Source organism: Geotrypetes seraphini, chromosome 9, assembly GCF_902459505.1.
Source record: "Geotrypetes seraphini chromosome 9, aGeoSer1.1, whole genome shotgun sequence".
Classification (NCBI taxonomy): Eukaryota; Metazoa; Chordata; class Amphibia; order Gymnophiona; family Dermophiidae; genus Geotrypetes; species Geotrypetes seraphini.
This window is the reverse complement of record NC_047092.1, coordinates 115,970,458-115,994,424: the sequence shown is the minus strand read 5'-3', so window position 1 is coordinate 115,994,424 and position 23,967 is coordinate 115,970,458. Positions and strand designations below refer to the sequence as shown.

At 46.3% G+C, this 23,967-nt stretch overlaps 2 protein-coding genes across 8 annotated transcripts in view; one reads left to right on the top strand and one right to left on the bottom strand.

The window, feature by feature from the left end:
- PASK (PAS domain containing serine/threonine kinase) overlaps positions 1-5,808 on the bottom strand; it is a 514,076-nt gene extending 508,268 nt beyond the window's left edge. The window contains exon 1 of one of the 3 annotated variants that reach the window (XM_033957505.1): positions 5,633-5,808. The gene's annotated coding sequence lies outside the window, so the exon portion shown is untranslated. The remainder of the gene's footprint in view (positions 1-5,632) is intronic. The other 2 variants (XM_033957503.1, XM_033957504.1) reach the window with 2 other exon arrangements.
- Positions 3,729-23,967, top strand: part of PPP1R7 (protein phosphatase 1 regulatory subunit 7) — a 318,429-nt gene continuing 298,190 nt past the window's right edge. For 3 of the 5 annotated variants that reach the window (XM_033957509.1, XM_033957508.1, XM_033957506.1), the window contains exons 1-2: positions 5,894-6,067; positions 17,361-17,483. In XM_033957509.1, the coding sequence (XP_033813400.1) occupies positions 6,031-6,067; positions 17,361-17,483 (160 nt within the window). In that variant the 5' untranslated portion in view covers positions 5,894-6,030. Of the gene's footprint in view, positions 3,839-5,893; positions 6,068-17,360; positions 17,484-23,967 lie in introns of those variants that run through there. The other 2 variants (XM_033957511.1, XM_033957510.1) reach the window with 2 other exon arrangements.

Sequence of the window (23,967 nt, the reverse complement as noted above, 5' to 3'; positions counted from 1 at the left end):
CTGGTCCAGAAGCCTTGAGTGCGAAGACCGTCCAGATGAGCCCCCCATGCATAGGTCGAGGAATCGGTCGTGAGAACTTTCTGGTGGGGAGGAGTGTGAAACAGCAAACCTTTGGATAGATTTGAAGAGATCATCCACCAACGCAGAGACTGCTGAAGAGCAGGAGTGACCAGGATGTGACGAGTCAAAGGATCTGACACCTGTGTCCATTGAGAAGCCAGGGTCCACTGAGGAATTCTGAGGTGAAGTCTGGCAAAAGGAGTCACATGAACCGTAGAGGCCATGTGGCCCAGGAGAACCATCATGTGTCTCGCTGAGATGGACTGGCGAGAAGACACTGACTGGCAGAGATGAAGCAGAGCATCCAGGTGCTGAGGAGGAAGGAATGCTCTGAGCTGAATAGTATCGAGAACCGCCCCGATGAAGGGAAGAGACTGGGTCGGTTGCAGTTGAGATTTTGGGAAGTTGATCTCGAACCCCAAACTCTGCAGGAACCAGATAGTCCTTTGGATCGCCAAGATGACCCCTGGAGCCGAGGCGGCTTTGATGAGCCAGTCGTCGAGGTAGGGAAACACCTGAAGACCATGGTTCCGGAGTGCAGCAGCGGCCACCACCACCAGACACTTTGTGAAGACTCTGGGAGACGAGGACAGGCCGAAGGGAAGCACTCAATACTGCAGATGGAGATGTCCCACCCGAAATCTGAGGAATTTGCGAGAGGCCGGATGAATGGGAATATGAGTGTAGGCCTCCTTGAGATCCAGAGAGCATAACCAGTCGTTCCGCTCGAGGAGGGGGTAGAGAGAAGCTAGGGTCAGCATGCGAAATCTCTCCTTGACCAGGAACTTGTTGAGAACCCTGAGGTCCAGAATTGGACGCAGGTCGCCCGTCTTCTTCGGAACAAGGAAGTACCGGGAGTAAAACCCCCGGTTGTGTTGGTCCACAGGGACCGGCTCGACGGCTCGAAGCCGGAGCAAAGCCTGAGCTTCCCGAAGAAGAAGGGCGGCCTGGGTCAAGTTGGAAGGATACTCTTTTGGAGGATGGTTCGGGGGGGACCCGATGGAACTGAAGAGAATATCCTTCCTTGATGATGGTCAGGACCCAAAGGTCAGTGGTAACAGCCATCCATCGATGATAAAAATGATGGAGGCTTCCCCCAATTGGAAAAGCAGGGGATAACAGAACGGTGTTGGTTATGCTCCCTACCAGAGAGTCAAAAAGGCTGAGGAGCCTTGGGAACAGCAGAAGGCTGAGGCTTTTGTTGGGCCTTCTGCGGTGGCTGTCTCTTCGCAGGTTGCCTCACCGCAGGAGCCTGCCTGGGGGTATAACGCCTCTGACAGATCAAGGGCGGTCGAGAAGGTCGAGACTGAGCAGGCTTAGGCTTGGGACGAAGGATGGACTGGAATGACTTTTTATGGTCCGACAGCTTCTTCGTCACGGTCTCAATAGACTCATCAAACAAATCCGCACCCACACAGGGGACGTTGGCCAGCCTGTCCTGGAGGTTCGGGTCCATGTCAATGGTTCGAAGCCATGCCAAGCGACGCATGGCCACAGAACAGGCGGCAGCCCATGCCGAGAGCTCAAAGGTATCATAGGAGGATTGCATCAATTGAAGACGCAGCTGGGACAGCGAGGCGACGACCTCCTCGAATTCAAAACGAGTTTGAGACTCGATGTAAGGTGTAAACTTCCGAAGCACAGGCAGGAAGAACTCCAAATAGGTGGCAAAATGGAAGGTGTAATTGAAAACTCGGGAAGCCATCATCGAGTTCTGGTAGATGTGCCGCCCGAACTTATCCATGGTCCATCCCTCTCTGCCCGGTGGCACAGAGGCATACACCTGGGACGGATGAGAACGTTTGAGGGAGGACTCGACCAACAGGGACTGATGGGAGAGCAGGGAGCCCTCAAACCCCGTGTGATGCACCGTGCGGTACCTGGCATCCAGTTTGCCAGGAACGGCAGGAATGGAGTACGGTGTTTCAAAACATCGCATGAAGGTTTGGTCGAGGAGCTTGTGGAGAGGCAGGCGAAGAGACTCAGCAGGAGGATGAGGCAGATGCATGGTATCCAGGTACTCCTTGGAGTATCGGGAACCCGAGTCCAAGGTGATGTCGAGATCATCCGCCATCTGCAGTAGAAAAGATGAAAACGACAGCTGGTCCGCCAAGACAGGCCTGTGGGACGGACTTGATGAAGTTGATGCCTCCTGATCCAAGGAGACATGGGATTGACAAGGAGAGAAAGTTCTGTAGGCATCCTCAAACTCCGGGCCCGGAGGAGGGGAGATTTCAGAATATGAATACCCCACACGAGGAAGTTTTTTCTGAGGCGAGACTGTAGAATGCCTAGATGAATGCCTCGAAGAATGCCTGGAACGGTGCCCCTCCCTGTGTCTCGAAGGAGTTCTGGAACGGCGATGTCTAGATGGCTCCCCAGAGGCCTCCAATGAATAGATGGGACTAGAGGCCGTAGAACGAAGAGGAGGATGAGCCGACGCCTCTCGAGCAGCATTCCATGGGTTGAGAGAGGGTCTGGCATGGAAGGGACTCCGGAAGAATTCCTCCTGACGACGCCCAGGGCTTCGACCACCCAAAGGCATATCCCAAACTTCTTCGCCCGGGACGGGGATGGGTTCCAGAGGCGGCATCTCACTAAACAAAGCACGCCTCGAAGAACTGGCGGCCAAGCGCCGCTCCTCTTCCCCTAGCAGCGAGAGCAAGCGGCGAGGGGGAGGAGTAGGGGGCGGCTCGCCCCCACGAGGAGGGACTGCATGCCCATGCTGGATTGTGGCGAGCCACTTGGGCCCCATGGTGGTCATTATATCAATGAACTGGGCCTCCGTGATCGACCGCAGCGAAGCCGACAAGGGCGGAGCCACACTCGAAGTGGGACCTCCTGTACGGTCTTCGCGGTCCCGAGTGGTCGAGGCTGAAAAAGCTCCGCCGCTAGATCGAAGGAGCGGGGCCCCAGCCACGCGGCCGACCCGGTCGAATTGTCGGAAAATTTTTTTTTTTTTTTTAATAATAAAACGACAGAATTAAAACACACGATTAATAGAAAACAAACTCAAAATCGCAGACTAGAAGACAAGAACACGGGTTCACTCAGCGCAGAGAGTTGAAGTAAACTTCTCGGCTCCGCAGAAAGAAAAAAACTGAGGAGACACGCCCGGTGCATCGGGCGGGAAGGCACTCGCGCATGCGCGGTGCGGGCATCTCAAAACTTCTGAAGTTTCTTCAAGCAAGTATGCTTGTGAGACGTCCGTATCGGGGCTCTGTCGGATGACATCACCCACTAGTGAGAATACCTGTCTGCTTGTCCTGGGATAAAGGGAGAATTGTTGGGCATGACTGTGTGAGTGAGAGGGAAAAAGAGCGAGTGCATATGAGGAAAGAAAAAAGAGAATTGTTGGGTATAGGGAGGAAGAGGATAGAGGTAGAGAGGCATGGGGAAGGGAGGGAGAAATGTTGAATATGGTGGTGGAGAGGGAACAGTGGGACAGATTGAAAGGGATGCAAGAGGGAGGAATGTTGGACAAAGTGGTGGAGGGAATGGAGGGAGAGATGTGACATGGTGATGAAGAGGGGTTTTTGGTGTCAGATTGGTGGAGCTTTTTTTTTTGGCATCAATTGGGCTAGATAATTTTTCACTATCTGGCAACCCTGCTTACTACAGCCAATCGCCGATGAGAACTGACTGCAGCCAATCACAGAGCAGCGCAGGACCAGGCAGGAAGCGCAAAGGTCGTGCTCCTGCGTTGTGTGTTGCTCTGCAAGGGGAAAGGAAGCCATCCAGCAGGAGACTGTGCTGGACCACCGCCACTTAAAAAAAGGTACCCCGGGTGGGGGCGTCAGGCTGCTTCTTTGGGCGTCAGGCAGCTTCAGGCTGCAGGCTGCTTCGGGCTTCCCAACACCAGATGCACCTACTTGTAGAGGAGGAAAAACCATGAAAAAAAATTCTGAACCAAATTTTTTTTTTCCTTGGTTTTTCCTCCTCTACAGGTGGGTGGGTCTTATGGACTGAAAAATACGGTATTTTTCAAATTTCTCTTTTTTTTCTGCTTACTATCATAGTGATAAAAATAACTTCCTTATTATGCTGTTTTCTGTTTATACAAATAATAGGCAAGTGTTGAAGTGTCCCAAGAGCTGCATGCAGCAGGGTTTTGGGCCATTGTGTCCAAGCAGTGTACAATGGTAGAAAGCTGCTCAAAAAGTCTGTTTGGTAGCAGTTTCTCTCATTTTTTTTTTTTTTTTTTTGCAAGGTTCCACCAACAGGAAAAGGAATGCACTGTGATCGGTGTTAGGCTTGCATTAGGAAGCTATACTAACAAAATTGTAAACTGTATGTCAAACTGCCAGTGTCCAGTCCACGAAAAATTTGAAACATGGAATTCTGCAACTTTTACTCTTTTCTTTTTATTTTACATTTCATATTTTTAAGTTTGAGACTATCGTCATCAAGTTCTGAAGACATTGTATTTTTGGCACGAGGAGAAGTGCTTTAAATCAGTTTCATTTTCACGCGCGATTTCATTTAGCAGCGACGTCTTTCAGCTCAGGCAGAAGCCCACAGCATTAAACAAATTTGGTAAGTCCTTTTGGATTTGTTTTCTAATTTTGATCACCTCTTTAAGCACGCAAACTTCTTAAAACATTTTTTACAAGCGTTTTTCACAAGCTTTGGTTACATATATCCTGTACTTTTGATTTAGCGTTTTAAGGTATCATGTCAGGCAGCAGGATATCAAGAGGTAATTCTCGCCTTTTTTCGACTTTCAAGTCAGTTTCTTCTGCCCGGGCTTACACTTTTTTTTATTTCTTTCTCATTGGTTCTTTGTATGCTATATTCTAATTTTTGTTTAATTGAATTAGACGTTTAATTTTTACACACTTACACCTTATATATTTTTGCCAGTCCACAAAATAATTATTTTATTTCCAACGGTCCATAGGTGTAAAAAGGTTGAAGAACACTGCTGTACACTGCCTTGTGTGAATCCCTTCATAAAGGCAATTAAACCCAATAAATTAATGAATGTGCATAGCTGTAATGCAAGTTTTATTGTAAAAAAAATCACTGTTATAAGATGTAAAATAGGGGAGGAAAAAAAGAAGTGACAGTTAAATAACAAACTGCCTGAATGGCACACTGGCCCCATGTGATCAGTTAAACATTCTACTTTGCTAGCACTTAAAGAAATTAGGAAATCCCTACCACCAACCACTAGAAACTCATCAGACTTCCACATTTTTAAAATATTAACAGCTTTTTCCACCTTTGAATGCACTCTGGTACAGATTCACAAAGCATTTTAACTGACATAAAAGAGGCAACCAAAATCATAAATCCCATTAATACTTAAGAGCCAAACACACTGATGCAGTTTTTCATCCACATCAGCACCAAAGCCCAGATATTTGTAAATGCCTTTAGACATGTCCGGTGAACAGTGACTACAGACCAGCCCTACCGTAGACAATATGCATTTAACATCACCCCACACCTTTCTCCTGCCTGAGGTTAAGAAAAACTTTTACAAATCAGTCTGCTTCCCAATCTTGCATATAGAAGGGAACAAAAAAAATAAATAAACTAGCAACAGATAAATCAAGTTTAATCTTACCCCTCATAGTCTTACTTCCAAAAGCCGTTTAAGAGTGGGTGGGAGGCTGCAAACATCACGTTGTCAAAGGTGAACGATCATCATCAGAAGTAGCGAACAGCCAGAGCGAGGTCTGGAGCGATCTGACAGAAGCTATTGGAGTACCAGAATGAGGCTTGAAATTCTCAGGGAGCCAGCTGGAACAGTGTTGGAGGGTTCAGCTACATTACAACAAAAATCAGAAACCAGCCCAAAAAACCGTAACTGCTCAAAATTTCCCGCAACCAGCTTTCGAAAGCAACCCAATTGGGCGAGAAAACCTCGGACTTGGCAACTATGGTAGTAAGGCTGGTTCTGCGTCCCTGATTGGTTGCTTGTCTGTTTTTGCGCATGCTTCCGGAAAAGGGTAACTAAGCATCATGGCGACGGAAGGAGGAGAAATACAGGAGATGGATGGTGAGCTCTTCTAGGGAGAAGTATCAACCGAAGCGGGGAGATGGCCGTTGGGCTCGAATTATTTTAGGGAGAGGTGACAATTAAGAGAGCAATAAGAAAGAAAAATGGTGGGGACGCGACGAGAACATGAACGCTGAATCAAGTGAAGGTTTAGGAGCGCTGAGAGCTATGGGTTCTTTACGAATGGAGGAAACGAAGGCCTGAGAGCACTAAAGAGATGTGGGACGCCTTGAGTGGGAAAAGGGAGAACTAGTGGTGCAGAAAGATGCAGAGCTCTTAGGGATAGAGGCTTGGAAGAAGACCTTGTCCCTGGGGATAAACCCACACAAAAAAAATGATAATTGTTGTTTCTGAAGGCTTGGATGAAAAAGTTTGGGAGGACTGCAGGCAGTGAGAGTGGTAGAGCCTGGGATGGCCTGGAGGACAGGTTGGCCTGAAGCTGCAGAGGCCAAAGGGATGAATGAGAAGCAGTAGAGGAAGAGTGAGATCTGGAATAGATTAGAGATCTAGTTGGGGGGAAGAGCCTTGGGACTGGGAGTACCTTTAGGATGAAGAAAGGGCCCAGCTATGAATGAACTAGGATAGGAACCTGAGAACCAGATGGAGGCTAGAGGGTGTTGTGTCAGAATTTATAGGCCAGTTCTTCCAACTCTTTATCCAATATGACCCTGCTTTAGTATTTGAAATTTCATGTGATTCCCCAGATGTGCCTTCTGGTTTTACCATTGTCCTTTCTCTGGAAAAGATTTTGAACGTCTGAATCATATCTCCCCTATCCCTCCTTTCCTCTAGGGTATAGATATTCAGAGCTTCTCCTCATTTTTGTTGCCTTCCTCTGGACCTCTTCAAGTCTTTTTACCATGTTTCCCCCAAAATAAGACAGTGTCATATTAATTTGGGGCCCAAAAAAGGCACTAGGTCTTATTTTTGGCTTATGTACATGATTATCTCTCCCTTCCTCTCCTTCACCCCAATTCTTCCTCTTTCCTTTCTCTCTGCCACATGTGCAGTATCATTCCTCCCTTCCCTCCTTCCCATCCCCCTGTGCAGCAGAAGTTTGCCCAGCTTCTATATTTCCCTCCCTCCCATCCCTCGTGCAGCAGAACCTTGAGCACCCCCCGCCTCCACCACGCAGCCAAACCCCTGCTGACCCTCCATCCTTCCCACTGACTGCGAGTGAGTCATACCTTCATCCGAAGCCGCGTCGGGCCGGCAGGATCTAAACAGGCGACAGAGTGAAAGCCCCGATGATCAAAGGTAGGGCTTGCTTGCGGACAACGGGGAGGGAAGGATGGAGGGTCAGCAGGGGTGCGGCTGCGCAGGGGGTGGGCAGGTTGAAGAGTTGCTGACGAATCCCGGGGGTAGGGCTTATAATAATACCTACCTCTAAAATGATGCTAGGGCTTATTTTCGGGGAAACACGGTATATCCTTTGCCAAATATGATCTTTAAAACTGAACACAATACTCCAAGTGGAGCCTCACCAATGACCTGTACAGGGGCATCAACACCTTCTTTCTTCTACTTGTTATGCTTTTCGCTATACAGCCTAGCATCCTTCTGGCAACAGCCACTGCCTTGTCACACTTACTTTGCCTTTAGATCTTCAGATACTATCACCTCAAGGTCCCTCTCCTCATCCATGCATATCAGCCTCTCACCTCCCAGCACCTACGGCTCCTTCTAATTTCTAATCCCCAAATGCATTACTCTGCACTTCTTTGCATTGAATTTTAGTTGCCAGATATTAGACTATTTCTCTAACTTTTGCAGAACCTTTTTCATGTTTCCCACTCCCTCCTTCGTATCTACTCTGTTACAAATCTTGGTATCATCTGCAAAAAGGCAAACCTTTCCTTCTAACCCTTCGGTAATGTCGCTCACAAACATATTGAACAGGATCGGCCCCAGCACCGATCCTTGAGGGACTCCACTACTCAACTTTCCTTCCTCCAAGCAAATTCCATTCACCACCACCCTCTCACATCTGTCTGTCAACCAGTTTCTAATCCAGTTCACCACTTTGGGTCCTAACTTCAGCTTGTCAAGTTTTTTTAAGACCTTCTATGAGGAACCATGTCAAAGGCTTTGCTGAAGTAAATTATATCTAGCATATGCCCTTGATCCAATTCTCTGGTCACCCAATTTAAAAAAAATCAGAATAGTTTGCACGATTTACCGTTAGTAAAGCCATGTTGCCTCGGATCCTGTAACCCTAGACTCTAGGAATTTTCAGTAACCTTTCAGCAACACTTCCATTATTTTTCTAATAACTGAAGTAAGGCTTACCGACCTGTAGTTTCCCACTTCATCTCTGCGACCACTTTTATGAATAGGGACCACATTCGCTCTTCTCAAATCCCCAGGAATCATTCCCGTCTCCAAAGATTTGTTGAACAAATCTTTAATAGAACCCGCTAAAACCTCTCTGAGCTCCCTCAATATCCTGAGATGGATCCCGTCCGAACCCATTGCTTTGTTCACCTTCAGTTTTTCAAGTTGTTCATAAACACTTTCTTCTGTGAATGGTATGGTATCTATTACATTCTTGTATGTAAGTTTGCCAGATAATCTTGGTCCTTATCTAGGATCTTCTTCCATGAACACAGAACAGAAGTATTTGTTTAGCATGTTTGCTTTTTCATCATAACTCTCCACGTATCAATACATATCATCTTTTATTTTTGCTATTCCATTTTTCATCTTCCTTTCACTAATATATTTGAAAAAAATTTTGTGTCCCTTTTTTACATTTCTAGCTATTTGCTCTTCCACTTGTGCTTTTGCCAGACGTATCTCTCTCTTGGCTTCTTTCAGTTTCACCTGGTGGTCCTTTTTGTACTCCTTTTCTAAATTTTTTTTAATATTTCATGAACGCCAACTCTCTTGCCTTATTTTCTCTGCCACTAGTTTAGAGAACCATATCGGTTTCTTTTTTCTCTTGTTTTTATTTATTTTCCTTACGTAAAGGTCAGTAGCCATTTTTATTGCTCCTTTCAGCTTAGGCCACTGTTTTTCCACTTCCCTTATGTCCTCCCATCCTAACGGCTCTTTCTTCCAGTACGCTCCCATTTTGCTAAAGTCCCTACGTTTGAAATCTAGGACTTTGAGTTAACTATTACCAAACCGTTTGATGATTGTTATTTCTCAGGTGGGCACCCACTCGAACATTAGAGTTACTCTCCCCATTTGTGAGGACCAGGTCTAGTATTGCTTTTTCCTTCGTGGGTTCCGTCATTATTTAAGTAGAGCTTCTTGAAAGGCATCCACAATCTTCCTACTTCTTTCCGATTCCGCAGATGAAACTTTCCAGTCCACATCCGGCAGATTGAAGTCACCCAACAGTAGCACCTCCTCTTTCTTTTGGATATCTACAATCAGATTTTTATCAATTTGAGTCGGAGGTCTGTAGACTATACCCATGTAGATGGAAATTTCATCTTCTCTTTTCAGAGCAATCCATATCTCTTGTTCCTCTCCCCAGGACCCCTGCATTTCAGTTTCTTGTACATCTATCTTTACTTAGAGAGCTACGCCTCCATCTTTTCACCTTTTTCACCATCCCTGTCCTTTCTAAAAAGATTATATCCCGGTTGCAGATCATGAACTTTGTTGCTTAGATTGTGAGCGTTTGTGGTCATTGCTTTCCAGCTATCTTTCAGTGGTAAACTTTTTTTTTTGTTTAGGGTTATGTTTAGTTTCACTTCAGGAAGCAGCAATAGTAGAATTCAGCACAAGGTCCTGTGTATCAATGTGTAATTATAGGCCCGAGGATCTGTATAGGTTTCCAAATCTAAAAGCCTCAAAATGAGGAACCAGTGCCTGTGGATATTCATTCACTCACAGGCCCTGGTGCTCACTGCCATTATTGGGTATATGTCACAGTACAGTCCAGAGGAATGGGGAGAGCAGTTCCATTTCTCTGACCTCCATTTGGGGTCCTAACCCACAGTTTGTGAGTCACGGTTACACTTCAGAGCATCTGAGGGGGAGGTGTTGGTCTACAGTTTAATTAAGTCTCTTCAATTCACTGGACTTTGAACCCCTTGCATATTCATAGTTTTCCAGTATGGCTTCGAGGGCCATATGAAATCATCAAAGAGGGACAGTTGGTTTCTTGGTTAGTTGGATGTTAGTAGCTGAGTTTTTACAGGGTGGATGATCTAAAAAATTTAGGAACAACAGTGGATATGTTGAAGTTTGGAAGAGTAAAGATTGAAAGTGATAAGAGAGAATTTGCCCATTTAGAGTGCTGGTGCTTTGAGGAGATGAATTATTTAGTTAGTTAGTTAGTTAGTTAGTTTTGTATCCCGTTGTCCCCAAAGAGCTCAGAAGGGGTTACAGGTTAAACATACATAGTATACAGTTAACAGGCTACAATTTGCACTGAATTTACCATAATTTCAGTACAAGTTTAATTTAAAGGTTATTCTAATTTAACACATACTAGGGTCTAATAATAGTATGGCAGATGAGCTTCAATGTAGAAAAATGTAAGGTCTTGCATGTGGGGAAGGGGAACCCAATGTGCAGCTATACGATGGGAGGGAGGGTACTGGGGGAAGGCAGCCTAGAAAAAGACTTGGGGGTTTGGTCGATAGAACAATGAAGCCAGCAGCCTCAAAGAAAGCAAACAGAATGTTGGGCATAATCAAAAAGGGTATCACTACCAGAATGAAGGATGTTATTCTACCATTGTATCGAGCGATGGTTCTCCCACATCTGGAGTACTGTGTCCATTACTGGTCGCCGTACCTTAAGAAGGATATGGCGATACTCGAGAGGGTCCAGAGAAGAGCGACAAGGATGATAAAGGGCATGGAAAACCTTTTGTATGCTGAAAGGTTGGAGAAGCTGGGGCTCTTTACCCTGGAGAAGCGGAGACTTAGAGGGGACATGATAGAGACTTATAAAATCATGAAAGGCATAGAGAAGGTTCAGAAGAACAGATTCTTCAGGCTAACCGGGCCAACAAAAACAAGAGGGCATTGAGAAAAATTGAAAGGAGACAGATTCAAAACGAACGCTAGGAAGTTCTTCACTTAGAGGGTGGTGGACACCTGGAATGCGCTCCCAGAGGAGGTGATAGGGCAGAGTACAATATTGGGCTTCAAAAAGGGATTGGATGACTTCCTGAAGGAGAAGGGGATTGAAAGGTATAGGTACAGATACTAAATGAATAGGGGATGAATAATTTAGGTAAGGACCAATTACAGGTCACGGACCTGGGGGGCCGCTTCAGGAGCGGACTACTGGGCGCGATGGATCCCTGGTCTGACCCGGCAGAGGCAATGCTTATGTGCTTAGTATACAGTACATAATATACAGTTTACCGTTACAATTTGCTATAGTTATCCTTATAGAGCAAGTTTTCCAGTACAGGTTTTATCCTAATTGACACAGACAGTTTACAGGTTGGATTTGCCATAGTTACAGTACAAGATTTTACAATATAAGTTTCCTTATGTGGCACATACCAGATTCTGGTATAATGAAAATGTTTGCAGCCATTCACATTGGGAATAAGAGAAAGTTATGTCAGGTACATTTGTGATGCAGAAGGACCTAATGTAGAGTGAATGTGATCAGATTTGGGTCCAATGTAATAATGTTGCTAGGCTTTTGTGCACAATTCTCTGTGCTGTTATGGATGGCAGTGTTAAGCAAATTTAATGTAGAAACTGTGAGGATTAATGCCAGTGCATATCTCCTTTAAATCCAATGATAATAAAGCCATTAGCTATTAAAGGCAAATGCAGGGATTTGTGAAAAAGACCCAATGAATTTCAGAGTTTTCTCATACTTTGACTTTAAGGCAACATCTGAAGAGGAGTGAATGGTTAGCTTACTCTTCTGTGGTCAACATCAGTGGGGATTTAATATATGTTTCTTCTCTTTACTGCATGTGTATCAGACCTGCAACTTTTTTCTGATTTCCTTGAAAGGGATGGGTCAAAAAATGAAGAGCTGAGGGGGAGACGTGCTAGAAGATCGACTGTTGACAAATGCACAGAATTATATTAATGTTTATGTATGGCATAGCAGTCCAGCACAGGTCAATAATGTATATGCATGTATATAAATATTGTTGGTATTCCAAAAATTGTATCGGCACATGATGTTGCATGCCCATACTCTGCACATAAGTATTATTGGTATTGCGAAACTTTTTAAGCACAAAATAGCATTTCACTTGCAATGTAACCGCCATTACAATTTTTGAGTGCTAAATATTACATTACATTAGTGACTTTTTATTCTGCCATTACCTTGTGGTTCAAGGCGGATTACATAAGAGGTTATCTGGACAATCCAGAAGTGTTACAGAGTTGAGCGGGTTACTTCGGGGGATTGAAATTCTTCCTGTTGCTAGTACAGACCAGTAAGCACAATCATCCAGTGTGCTCTCCCACATTAGCACAAATTTTTTGTACACAATTTACTTGCATACTGTTTGGTTACTCCATTGGAGAGCAAATTTTTTTCTTTACTCTTAACATTATAAAAATGCGCTGAGTTGTAACGCACAGCTATAATGCAAGTTTACCGCTTCCTTAGCGCCAGCGCCAGCAGCGGATTTATCCAGAGACTAGTGGGATAGCACACATCTCCCAGCAGGTGGAGATAGAGAACTGACTCGCAGGTATATATCTTGGATGTCATCCCTCCTGGCCTGTTAGTATGCTCTATCTCCAGCAGGTTGGATGGCTGCTATTCCTTTGGGCTCCTGGCTTCAGCTACTGGCTCCTGATTCCTGGTATTGAAAGACTAAATCCTCCTGTTGCTTTGGCTCCAGTTGAGCTATGGGGTGTTGGCTGACGGTGCCAACTTTGGGAGCAACACCTGGGCCCCCAGTTCCCTTCCCCACCCTCTCCACCTGAAGAGTTTGTTGGTTCGGGGGCTTCTTTTCCATAAGAAAAAAAAAAAGTAGCACGAACCTGGTTTCACTGGCACAGGAATTGTGCGGTAGTAAAAGGACTCTGCCTTTCAGATTCAGGAGGATCATGAGTATAGCTGTTTTGTTTGGGGTTATGGCGGCGGAAGCGGTTAAGCACTGTTCACAGTGCGGTAAGCGCCGCACGCCATCAGGAGTGTGTTCCGCCGCTTGCTCAGGGGACGCGGCAGCGGCTTTGTTGACTTCGGGGTGTGCGGCAGCGGCTTTGTTGACTCCGGGGTCCCCGCACGAATAAAGATATTGGGGATAAGAAAGCGGTGCAATTGCAGGAGTGGGCCTCAGCAGCGGTAGAGGTGTGTCCGTTTACTTCGGCAGGGGCTGTTGGTGAGTTAAAAACACAGGGAAAGGCGGATTTGGGGAATATACTGGCAGGCACGCTTCCTTTCTCTCCAGAGTTTGTCCTTTTGCTGCATAAGACTTTTTTGCTGCAGAAGGCAAACCCTGAGGGAGAAGGGGAGAACTCTGGTGGTGAATTGGTCCAGGTTTCACTGGCCCAGCCGCAGTTAGGTGTGGGGGAGGGTCTGCAAGGGGCCAAGTGGCGCAGGGTGATGCCGGATGTGTTCCAGTCTTCTAGCCCTGACCTCTCTCTTGCTCTGTTTGGTCCCAGGGGGATACCAGTGAGCAGGATTATGATACGGAAATGGATGAGGTTGTGGGATCAGAGGTTGATGATCCCTCACTCAGCATTGCGTCTGTCCAATAAGGAGGAGCTGGCGTCTTTTATCTCCAAGGCATTGGAATGCCTGCATATTTCTCAACTTGATTCAAGTGACCAATCCCCTGATGGCTGGCACAAGAAAGCCTCATAGAGCCTTTCCGGTGCATTAGGCCATGCAGGAGTTAATCTCTGAGCAATGGGCCGGCCCAGGGTCAGGTCTCAAGGTGGCAAGAGCAATGAGGCAGTTATATCCTGTGGCTCAGGAGGAACTGGATAGGTTTAAGCTTCCAAAAGTGTCTATGTTGGTGTCAGCTATGTCTAGGAAGACCACTCTAATAATAGATGGGAGAGTGGGGCTTAAGGATACTCAGGACAGGAAACTTGAGTCGACCTTGAAGTCTTCCGTTGATGTGGCAGCCCTGACTTTGCAGGCAACCGTGTGTAGTTCCTATGCGGCTCGGGCTTGTCTTCAGTGGGTCCAACAAATTACGGATGGACTGGTCGAGTCCGGGGCGGCTCTATTCCTGGACTTTCCGGATGTGGAGTCAGGGCTGGCATATTTATTGGATGCCTTATATAATGTCATTCGGGCCTCAGCAAAACAGATGTCCCTGTCTGTGGTGTCTAGACAGCACTTGTGGCTTTGGCATTGGGCAGCAGACGCTGCCTTCAAACTGTGTTTAGTACAATTTAGGAAACACCTAAAGACATACCTGTTCTTGAAATACCTAGGTAGCGAATCTGCACAATCTCCTACCTCAATCCCACCTATCACAACTGTTCCCTTAAACTGCTAGCCACTATTCTTCAACTATGTAAGTTCTACTCTATGTGTAGCACCTTTCTAATCATTGTAAACCGCATAGAACTTCATGGACCTGCGGTATATAAACTGTTATTATTATTACTAGTCTTTAAGCCCGTTACATTAACGGGTGCTAGAATAGATCTGTCTGTCTGTCTGTGTTTCTTTATCTCTCTCTCCTTGGCCGCTGTCTGTATCCTTCTGTGTCTCCCCCCCCCCCCCACCCGAGCAAAGCTGTCTGCCCCCAGAACACACCTCCCCCCCAAAGCATCCCCCTTTCCCTCTCCCTAACTGTCTCTCCATGGCCCCTTCTGTCTCCCCCAGCACACCCCTCCCCCCAAAGCAGCCCCCTTTTCCTCCCTATCTCTCCTTCTGTCTCCCCCAGCACACCCCTCCCCCAAAAAACAGCCCCCTTTCCCTCTCCCTGTCTCTCCATGGCCCCTTCTGTCTTCCCCCTGCCCCCCCCGAGCACAGCTGTATGTCCCAAGCACACCCCTCCCCCCCAAAGCATCCCCCTTTCCCTCTTCCTGTCTCTTCATGACCCCTTCTGTCTTCCCCCTCCCCCCCCCTCCAAGCACACCTGTCTGTCCCAAGCACACTCCTCCCAACAAAGCAGCCCCCTTTCCCCCTGCCCCCCCCCTGTATTGGCCCCATTCTTACCCTCCCTCCATCCCGGCATCTTCTGGCCTGCTCCTCTTCAAAGCAGCCTGCGATCGTGGTGGACGGCTTTAGCGAACCTAGCAGGCCGCTCTCCAACTCGGTAGCACGTTCCCTCTGACGCGATCCCGTGCGTCAGAGGGAGCATGCTACTGAGGTTGGAGAGTGGCCTGTGAGGTTCTTTAAAGCCGGCCCCGATCGCAGGCTGCTCTGAAGAAGAGGATCAGCGGCGGCGGCGGCGAGTGAGGGCGGACGGTGACGCGCCGAGGACAGGTTCTCCTGCTTCATGGCGGTGGGCGGGACTGCAGGAAGACGTGTGAGTGTGGCGGCAGCGGCAACCCCGACTCCTTCTTCTGCACGGAGGTGGAGAGCAGTTTGCGAGGTTCGCTACAGTGGCTGGCGAATCTCAGCAGGCCGCTTTGAAGAGGAGCGGGAGGGAGGAGTCGCTGGTGTCTTCTGCACAGTCACACACAGGCGCCGTGAGGATTGGCACAGAAGCACACCTCACGCCACCAGGAATCACGATTTTTGAAAAGCGCATGCGCGCTTAGCCTTTTATTATTATTGATTAAGTCTCAGAGGTTGCCAGAGAATAGTCCAAGGAGTTTGTTTCGGTCGCCATCCTCTAGGCCAGTGTTTTTCAACCTTTTTGTACCTATGGACCGGCAGAAATGGAGGAATTGTTTTGTGGACCGGCGGTTGAGGGTCTAGCGGCTTCCAAGGCCTCGGTGGGTTCGTGAAGCTATTTCTTCTGCTTATTTTTTGGAGGGAAGCCATTTGCCAGAGGCTCTCCATGCTCACTCGACAAGGGCAGTGGCTACGTTTTGGGCCAGGGGGTTTTCTCTGGAGGAGCTCTGTAGGGTGGCCACTTGGTCATCCTCGAACACGTTTTCTAGGCATTAACGCTTGGTTGTAGCGGAGCACACAGAGGCATCCTTTGGTGCTTCCGTCATTTCAGAGGTGGCATGTTCGTCCCACTAGTCTCTGGATTTATCTTCTGCCAGCGCTAAGGAAGGAAAAATTATGCCCTACCGGTTAATTTTCTTTCTTTTAGACCAGGGGTGTCAAAGTCCTTCCTAGAGGGCCACAATCCAGTCGGGTTTTCAGGATTTCTTGAAAACCCGACTGGATTGCGGCCCTCCAGGAGGGACTTTGACACCCCTGTTTTAGATGCAGCAGGTGAATCCAGAGCATCACCCAGGATTTTCAGAGGGGGTCTTCTCTCATAGGTTGGTTTCCTTAGTGGATCAGGATGTTCTTTTTGCTTATGGGAAAGAAGTTTGTTTGGTGTGCAGCTGCATTGTTCCTGAAGCTTGGGCAAGAGCGATACTAACTGGCCAGGAGGGATGACATCCAAGATATACACATACGAGTCAGTTCTCTATCTCCACCTGCTGGTAGATGTGTGCTATCCCACTAGTCTCTGGATTCATCTGCTGTATCTAAAGCAGGGGTGTCAAAGTCCCTTCTCGAGGGCTGCAATCCAGTCAGGTTTTCAGGATTTCCCCAATGCATATGCATGAGATCTATTTGCGTGCAGTACTTTCATTGTATGCTAATAGATCTCATGCATATTCATTGGGGAAATCCTGAAAACCCAACTGGATTGTGGCCCTCGAGGAGGGACTTTGACATCCCTGGTCTAAAGGAAAGAAAATTAACAGGTAAGACATAATTTTTCCATCAGCTTCTTGGATGAATATTGAAAGAAGAAATATTAGGTTGAGTAACAGCTAAAATGTGTAAGAGACAGAGGGAAAAAAGTTAAGATTTTTAAATATGATCTTTGTTCTTGTTTAGAGTTTTATTTGCTAACTTTACTTTTAAATTTTTTGCTGTCCCATCTTCCCTTCTAGCCTTTCTTTCCCATTCCTTCCCTCTCTTGTTCTATCCCCTCTCTCATTTAGTGATGTCTCTTCAGCCCAGGCATTACCCCCAGCAGTGCCCCTTCAGCTGAGGCACAACATCAAGTGGTGCCACTTCAGCCTAACTATATAGCCTGACTGTATCGGCAACTTTTCCATGTAGGCCAGACAGGAATTAAGGCTTCTTGGAGACCTGGAACCTATTTTCTTTTCCTCAGCTGTTAGAGGTGATAGTTGAGGGACAAAGACTAGGCAGTGAAAGGTTATAAGGTGGCATCTAGATAGGTATTTCATCACCATCCCCATCCCCATCTTATGACTTTCATAATAATAGAACATTAATTTATTCTTAGTTGATAAACGAGTTGAGTCAGAAGAATCGGGAGATGAAGAACGGAAGAAATGTGCATCTACAGTGGCAGCAGATAACAATCAGCACAGTTTACAGGATGAGCAGAATGAGGAGAATTGCTCAGGTATCTCTTTTGACATCATTCATGTCCAAAAGATGGGTTTGCTAATGATCTGTCCTTCATGTTCTTTAGCTCAAATCCTTGACTGCCTTTTAGAGCAGTAAAAGCATTTTCTCAGTCTTACTATCCGCATCAGTAAGTTACATATCGCATTATTGATTGATCTATGAATTAATGATTGCTTAGAAATTAAGTGATGGCAAAGACTCAAACTGCTGAAACAGAGCTCCATATTTATAGATAAGTAGTAATGGATTTTTTTGTTTTCACTCAATTTCTAGGCTTAGGACTGAACTAGTAGTGTAGGTTTATAGAACCACTCAGGGTTCATACAATCTAGTACAAGGATGCAGGAGTTCAGGCCTTGAGCGCGGCAGACAGGCCAGGCCAGGAGTGGGCATTCCTCCAGCTGATTTTTTATTAAAATTTAGGGAGGGAGGGTCCTGGCAGGGGAGGTTGGTTCGGCAGGGGGAGGTTCATAGTGGTGACAGGAGGGAATGGGCTTCCTTCCTGCCTTTATTTTTCTTCTGGGGAGTCGTCGGGGGCACTCAACTCATCTTTTTTTATGGGGCAGATATTGTGCATATGTAACACATGCATAACACCTGTGCCATTAAAAAAGAAAAAAGCCCCAAACAGCTGAGTGGCAGGAGGCTGCTTTGGGGCTTCCCCTGCCGTTCAGCTGTTCGGGCTTCCCCAAACCGGCTCTGCGCATGTGTGAGAGCTGGTTTCTAAGTGAGCGATCAGATGTGATTATGACTACCTTCTGCAAAACTCATTTGCATGGGAAGTTGTTTGAACATCAATCGCTGTTTAAAAATCAGCCCGCAGTGATCCACATCATCTTAATGACTGTTTTTCGTGCATCTAGCCATCAATGCATAAAGCAGAGACTGAATAATTATATGCACACATAATTTCCCCAGGGTATAAATTTATGTGCTAGGTGCTGAGTTCAAAATTGCCACTCAAGAAAAAGATCTTAGAGTTGTCAAGAACAGTGCATTGAAATTTCTAGCTCATTGTGCTGTGGCTGCCACAAAACAATAGAATTTTAGGGGTTATTCAAGAAGGAATGGAGAGCAAAAATTGAAAATATAATGATTCTTATTTGATACTGTTCTGATCCCTCTATCTCAAAATGGATATAGCAAAACTAGAAACAGCTTAGAGGACAATAACCATGATAAAGAGTTTTGAGTAGGAACTGTCCATTGTTCGTTGATTGTACAACGTTGTGTACGCTTTTCAGAACTATTAAAATGATAAATAGTAGTAGTAGGATAGAACACCACCTTTATGAAGAAAGGCTAAACAGAGATTTTTAGCTTGAAATGACAGACTGAGAAGGGGATATGGTGGAAATTTATAAAATCATGAAGGGGTGAAATAGTTAAATAGGGAATGGCTATTTAACATTTCAAACAACATAGTCCATGCTACTAACAACAAATTAAAATTTTAAAAAATGCTGCATGAAAATATACTTTATACAAATTTTAAAACGTGGGTTAGTAGAGGATGTGGCTAAGGCGACTAGCATAGCAGAGTTCAAAAGAGGTTTGGACAAGTTCTGGAAGAGACAGCAATAAGTAAATTAGCCAGACAGACTTGCAAAAGCCAATGCCTTTCTCTTGAAATGAGCTATGCGAAATTTGATCTGCTGTTTTTGGAATTTCTTAGGTAGTTGTGACCTGGACTAGCCACTGTCAGAGACAAGATGCTGGACTTGATGGACCTTGGTCTAATTCATATTGTGATTTGAGGTGAATACAGGGGATTACCTTCATTATATGCCTCTATATCAGTGTCTCTCAAACTTTTTTAGCTCTGGCGCACTAAACAGAGCAAATGTTTTTCGCAGCACATTATAATTGAAATTATAAAATTACAAAGCCAACAAAAAATTAAATTTGAGAGTTATTTAAAATTCTTTAAGCTATGTATGGGTAATTGTAACATCAGTGAAATTAAAGTAGATAGAATAGACTTGCTAATCAATGTGATGAATGTGCTTTGAATGCGAATTAACTCAAAACATGGCTCGATAGTCGGCAAGCAAACACACATTTCATCATCCACCATCTGCAGTCAGAGCTGAAAATCCAAGTTTGCAAAGATAAGAAGATCCAAACAGTAACAAAGTCTTGATTGCTTTGTTGCTCAAGTTAGGGTAACTACTGCATAAAATTAAAAATAAAATTACCGTATTTTTCGGTCTATAAGGTGCACCTGACCATGAGGCTCACCTGTGCGTAGAGGAGGAAAAGCTAAGAAAAAAAAATTTGGTTCAGAATTATTTTTTTTTGTCTTGGTTTTTCCTCCTCTACACGTTGGTGCGTCTGGTGGTAGGCAGCCCCCAGTACCTTTTTTAAATGCTGGTGGTCCAACGCGGTCTGCAGGCGCTCTCTGCGCTCCTTGACCCTCCCTCGCTGGACGGCTGCCTCCTTTCTTGATGCAGAGCAGCGAATAAGGCAGGAGCAGGAGCTTTTCACTTCCTGCCTTGTCCCGCGCCACTTACTGAATGGCTGCTGTCAGTTCTCGCAATTCATGAGAACTGATGGCAGCCATTCAGTGAGCGGTACGGGATCAGGCAGGAAGCGAAAGCTTGTGCTTCTGCCTTATTCACTGCTCTGCATCAAGAAAGGTGACAGCCATCCAGCGAGGGAGGGGCAAGGAGCACAGAAAGCTCCTGCCGAGACCGCGCTGGACCACCGGCAATTTTAGAAAGGTATCGGGAGGCGGGGGGAGGTGTTTAAAAGATTGTATTTGCTCCATAAGACACACCCACTTTTCCACCCACTTTTTTTGGGGGGGAAGTGCTTCTTATGGAGCGAAAAATACAGTACATGCCGTTAGTTTTAAGGACCAATCACATCAAGAATTATGCTTGTCTGTATCCTTATGCAAACAGATGCTTATTAACATTGACAGATTTGCATATACAACGTACATGTCATCTATTCTAATGTATACTTAAGAAGATAATTTTTAAAAATAAGCTAAAATTCTGGAATCTCTGGGGCACACCACTGTGCTGTGGGACACAGTTTGAGAGATACTGCTCTATATGCTTAGGCAATAAGAAGGAGTTTCTTCAAACAGATTCTGTGAAGGAACATAAATATGTATTAGTTTAAACACCTTATATATGCCAGCCAACAAATCTTTTTGATGCACAACAAGGCAAACATTGGAAATTATATCTATGAGCTGTAGAAGTAATGCAAAATTTGTGTAGAATTCCCCCATCTGTTATCTAGCTTCCCTCCCTCCCCTGCGGTGATCAAGAGGAGGCAGCTCAGAGCTGCCAATGGGTTTAGAGCTGTGTCCTCCTCCTTTGCTCTCCTAGGCCCCACTATTCTTTGACCCATGTGGCTGTAGGGAAGCCTGTGTGATTCAAAGTAACAATGTGATCTGGGACAGTAGAGGAAGAGGTCAAAGTCTGATGTGCATTCATGTGCCACTGCCTTTTGGTATATAATCAGGAGAAGGACTGGAAAATAGAGGGAATGTACGTGCTGCTGTGAGGGGTGCATGCCAGGAATAAGGGTATCGCAAGAGAGGGGGCTAGAGAAAGCTAGAAGGAACTATGGGGAAGTAAGTTGTAGCAAACTGGGGGGGAGGGGGCATGGAGGTTGAAGTAGTGTCAGCCCAACAATTAGGCAAGACTAGTTGGTTATGTGTGGCTGCTGCAGTCAAAGCAAAATAATAGATCCTAACAGCCACATTTTATAGAACCATTAGCCTGTACTTTAACCTGTTTTTCTTGTACAACCGCTCTATTCCTGGACAAGTGGTTTTTGCATCTCCAGTTGCGAAACTAGTTGTAGGAAGCTCATTTACATAATTTTTTCAGACCCTCCTCTCTTACTTCAGGACTGCCCTCAGGGATTCAGTTTCTTTTCTATAAGTAGGATAGTAGGAGCTAGTCTTTTCTGCTCGTGTTTATTTTTCTTTAAAGTCAGTATTTTTTTGCATTTCGCACCTTCATGCTGCAGAGGTTCCCAGTGGGACTTTGAGGAAAAAGTCTGTTTCCAGGAGGTTGGCTGCCTGGCAGTGCACCCTCTGGAAAGCCTGCACTTCAAATTGGGGCTCAGGGACCGTTTCCTTGGGAGCTGGCTCACCCCAGGTTCGTCTGCTAGTGGGTTTGAGTACAGGCTTCGTGGCTTCATGGAGGCATGTCTGGGATCGTGACCTACTACGTTTCTCTGCTAAGTCAAGTGTTCGGCATATTCCATGGGTGGCGGAGGTCCCTGGCCATGGAACTCATGATTGTTGAGTCTAATTTTCAAAGTGTTTTTTTTTCTGGAGGTATGGGGGGGGGGGAACCAGGGTAGGGAACTGAAAGTTAATTGAGGGGCTGAGGCTGAAGGTTGACTAGGGTACTTTCTATTCTCGCAACAGCTCTACTTGGGGGGAGGAGAAGAAAGGGAGGAATGCTGGGATGCAAGAGTTAAAGGAGCGGTATAAGGTGCATGCAAATTATAACCTTTTAACTGTCTTTTATGTATGTTCAACCTGTAACTCGTTCTGAGCTCTCTGGGGACAACAGAATAGAAAATGAATTAAATAAATGCCTGGGAGGGTCCGTGGTGGGGATATGTGCCTGAGGAGGGACTTTAGAGATGGATAGAAACTAGGATTGTTGCTGGGAATTAGGGAATGAGAATACTGGGGGTGGAGGCAGTGAGGCAATGAAAGTGTGACATGTGGGAGATGGACAGAAACTAGGGGTGCTGCTGGGAATAAGAATGCGGGGAGGGGCAGTGAAGGAAGAAGAGTTGTATAGAGAAGTGTGAAATATAGAGGGTCGCAAGAGGGGAAAAAAAGGGGGAACAGAGAGAGGATGGGGCAAACTAGGAGGCATCTACCCTGGAGAAGGGGCAAAGAGCTAGATGCATTAAAAATGATCGTTAAGACACTGCGGATCGCTGTATGCTGAATTTGTTTGCCAATTTCTAAACAGCGATCAGTGTTCAAATGGCTTCCCATTCAAATGAGCTTTGCAGAAGGCAGCCATAATCCCATCCGATCGCTCGTTTAGAAACTGGCTCTCACACATGCGCAAGGCCGGTTTGACTAAGCCCAAACAGCTGAGTGGCATTGGAAACCCCAAAGCAGCCTCCTGCCACTCAGCTGTTTGGGACTTGTTTTCTTTTTTAATGGCACAAATGTGCATGTGTTACACACACACACACAAAAAGTTGAGCCAACCCCCCTCCCCTCCCCTAACAACCCCAGAAACAAAATTAGAGGCAGGAGGGATGTCCACTCCCTCCTGCTGCCGCAAACACACCCCCCCCACCCCTGTCAGGACCTCCCCTCTCCGTACTTAATAAGAATCAGCAGGAGGGATGCCCACTCCCTCGAACCACCTCCCAAACCACCCATGTACCTCTATGTGAAGAAGACAGCAGGAGGGATACCCAGTCCTTCCTGCTCAAAGGCCCGTCACTCCAGAATGGTGGGCCTTCCCCTTCCTGGGATGCACAGGGAGGCCAAAGGCCCTAATTACCTCAAATGCCTAAAGCCCCTGCCAGTTTTTATTAAAGTATGGAGAGAAGGGTCCTGGCAGGGGGGTCAGCTCAGCAGGGAGGGGGGGTCACAGCATCCTTCCTGCCTCTATTTTTATTCTGGGGAGGGGGGTGTTTTACACACACACACACACACAACATATGTGCACATAGAAAAAAAAATGAAAAAACATTGTGCGTGTCTTACACACACAACATATGTGCACATAGAAAAAAAAATGAAAAAACATGGCAGACCTGTTTTATCCCAGGACAAGCAGGCATGATATTCTCACATGTGGGTGGGTGACGTCATCTACGGAGCCCCAGCGCGGACAGCTTTTCAAGCAAACTTGCTAGAAGTTTCAAGTTTGCACACTGCACCACGCATGTGCTAGCCTTCTTGCCACTAGAGGGCGCATCCCCACCTCGTGGTCCTCAGTTCTTTTTCATCCGCGGAGCCAGAAGCCCTGTGGAGAATTTGTGCTAATTGTGCCTTCTGTCGCCGCGGCTGTGTAGGGTTTTTCGCACGGTCGCTGCGTTTTTTCGTCTTTTTCTTGCTTTATTTCTTTCTTTTTCAAAAAAAAAAAAAAAAAAAAATCTTTCGTATCCGTTACTACCGGGGGCTCCCGGTAGCCGTGGCCGAGGAACCTCGCTTGTTCCCGGCTCTCTTGTGGGCCCATGTCCCGGCCCGTAACGGGCTTTAAAAAGTGCGGGCGCTGTGAAAGACTTCTTTCGATTACTGACCCGCACGGGTGCTGTTTGCGGTGTTTGGGGCCCCAACACCCGACGGCATCCTGCGATAAGTGTGCCACTTTTCAGAAGCGGGCACTTAAACGCCGCAAGGCCCGCATGGCGGAACTTTTCTCTGTAGAGTCCCCGCCGGGGAAGGCCTCGAGTTCGGCCTCGGCTTCGGCCCCGGCCTTGACCTCGGCCTCGACATCGGCCTCGACCTCAGCTTCGGGACCGTC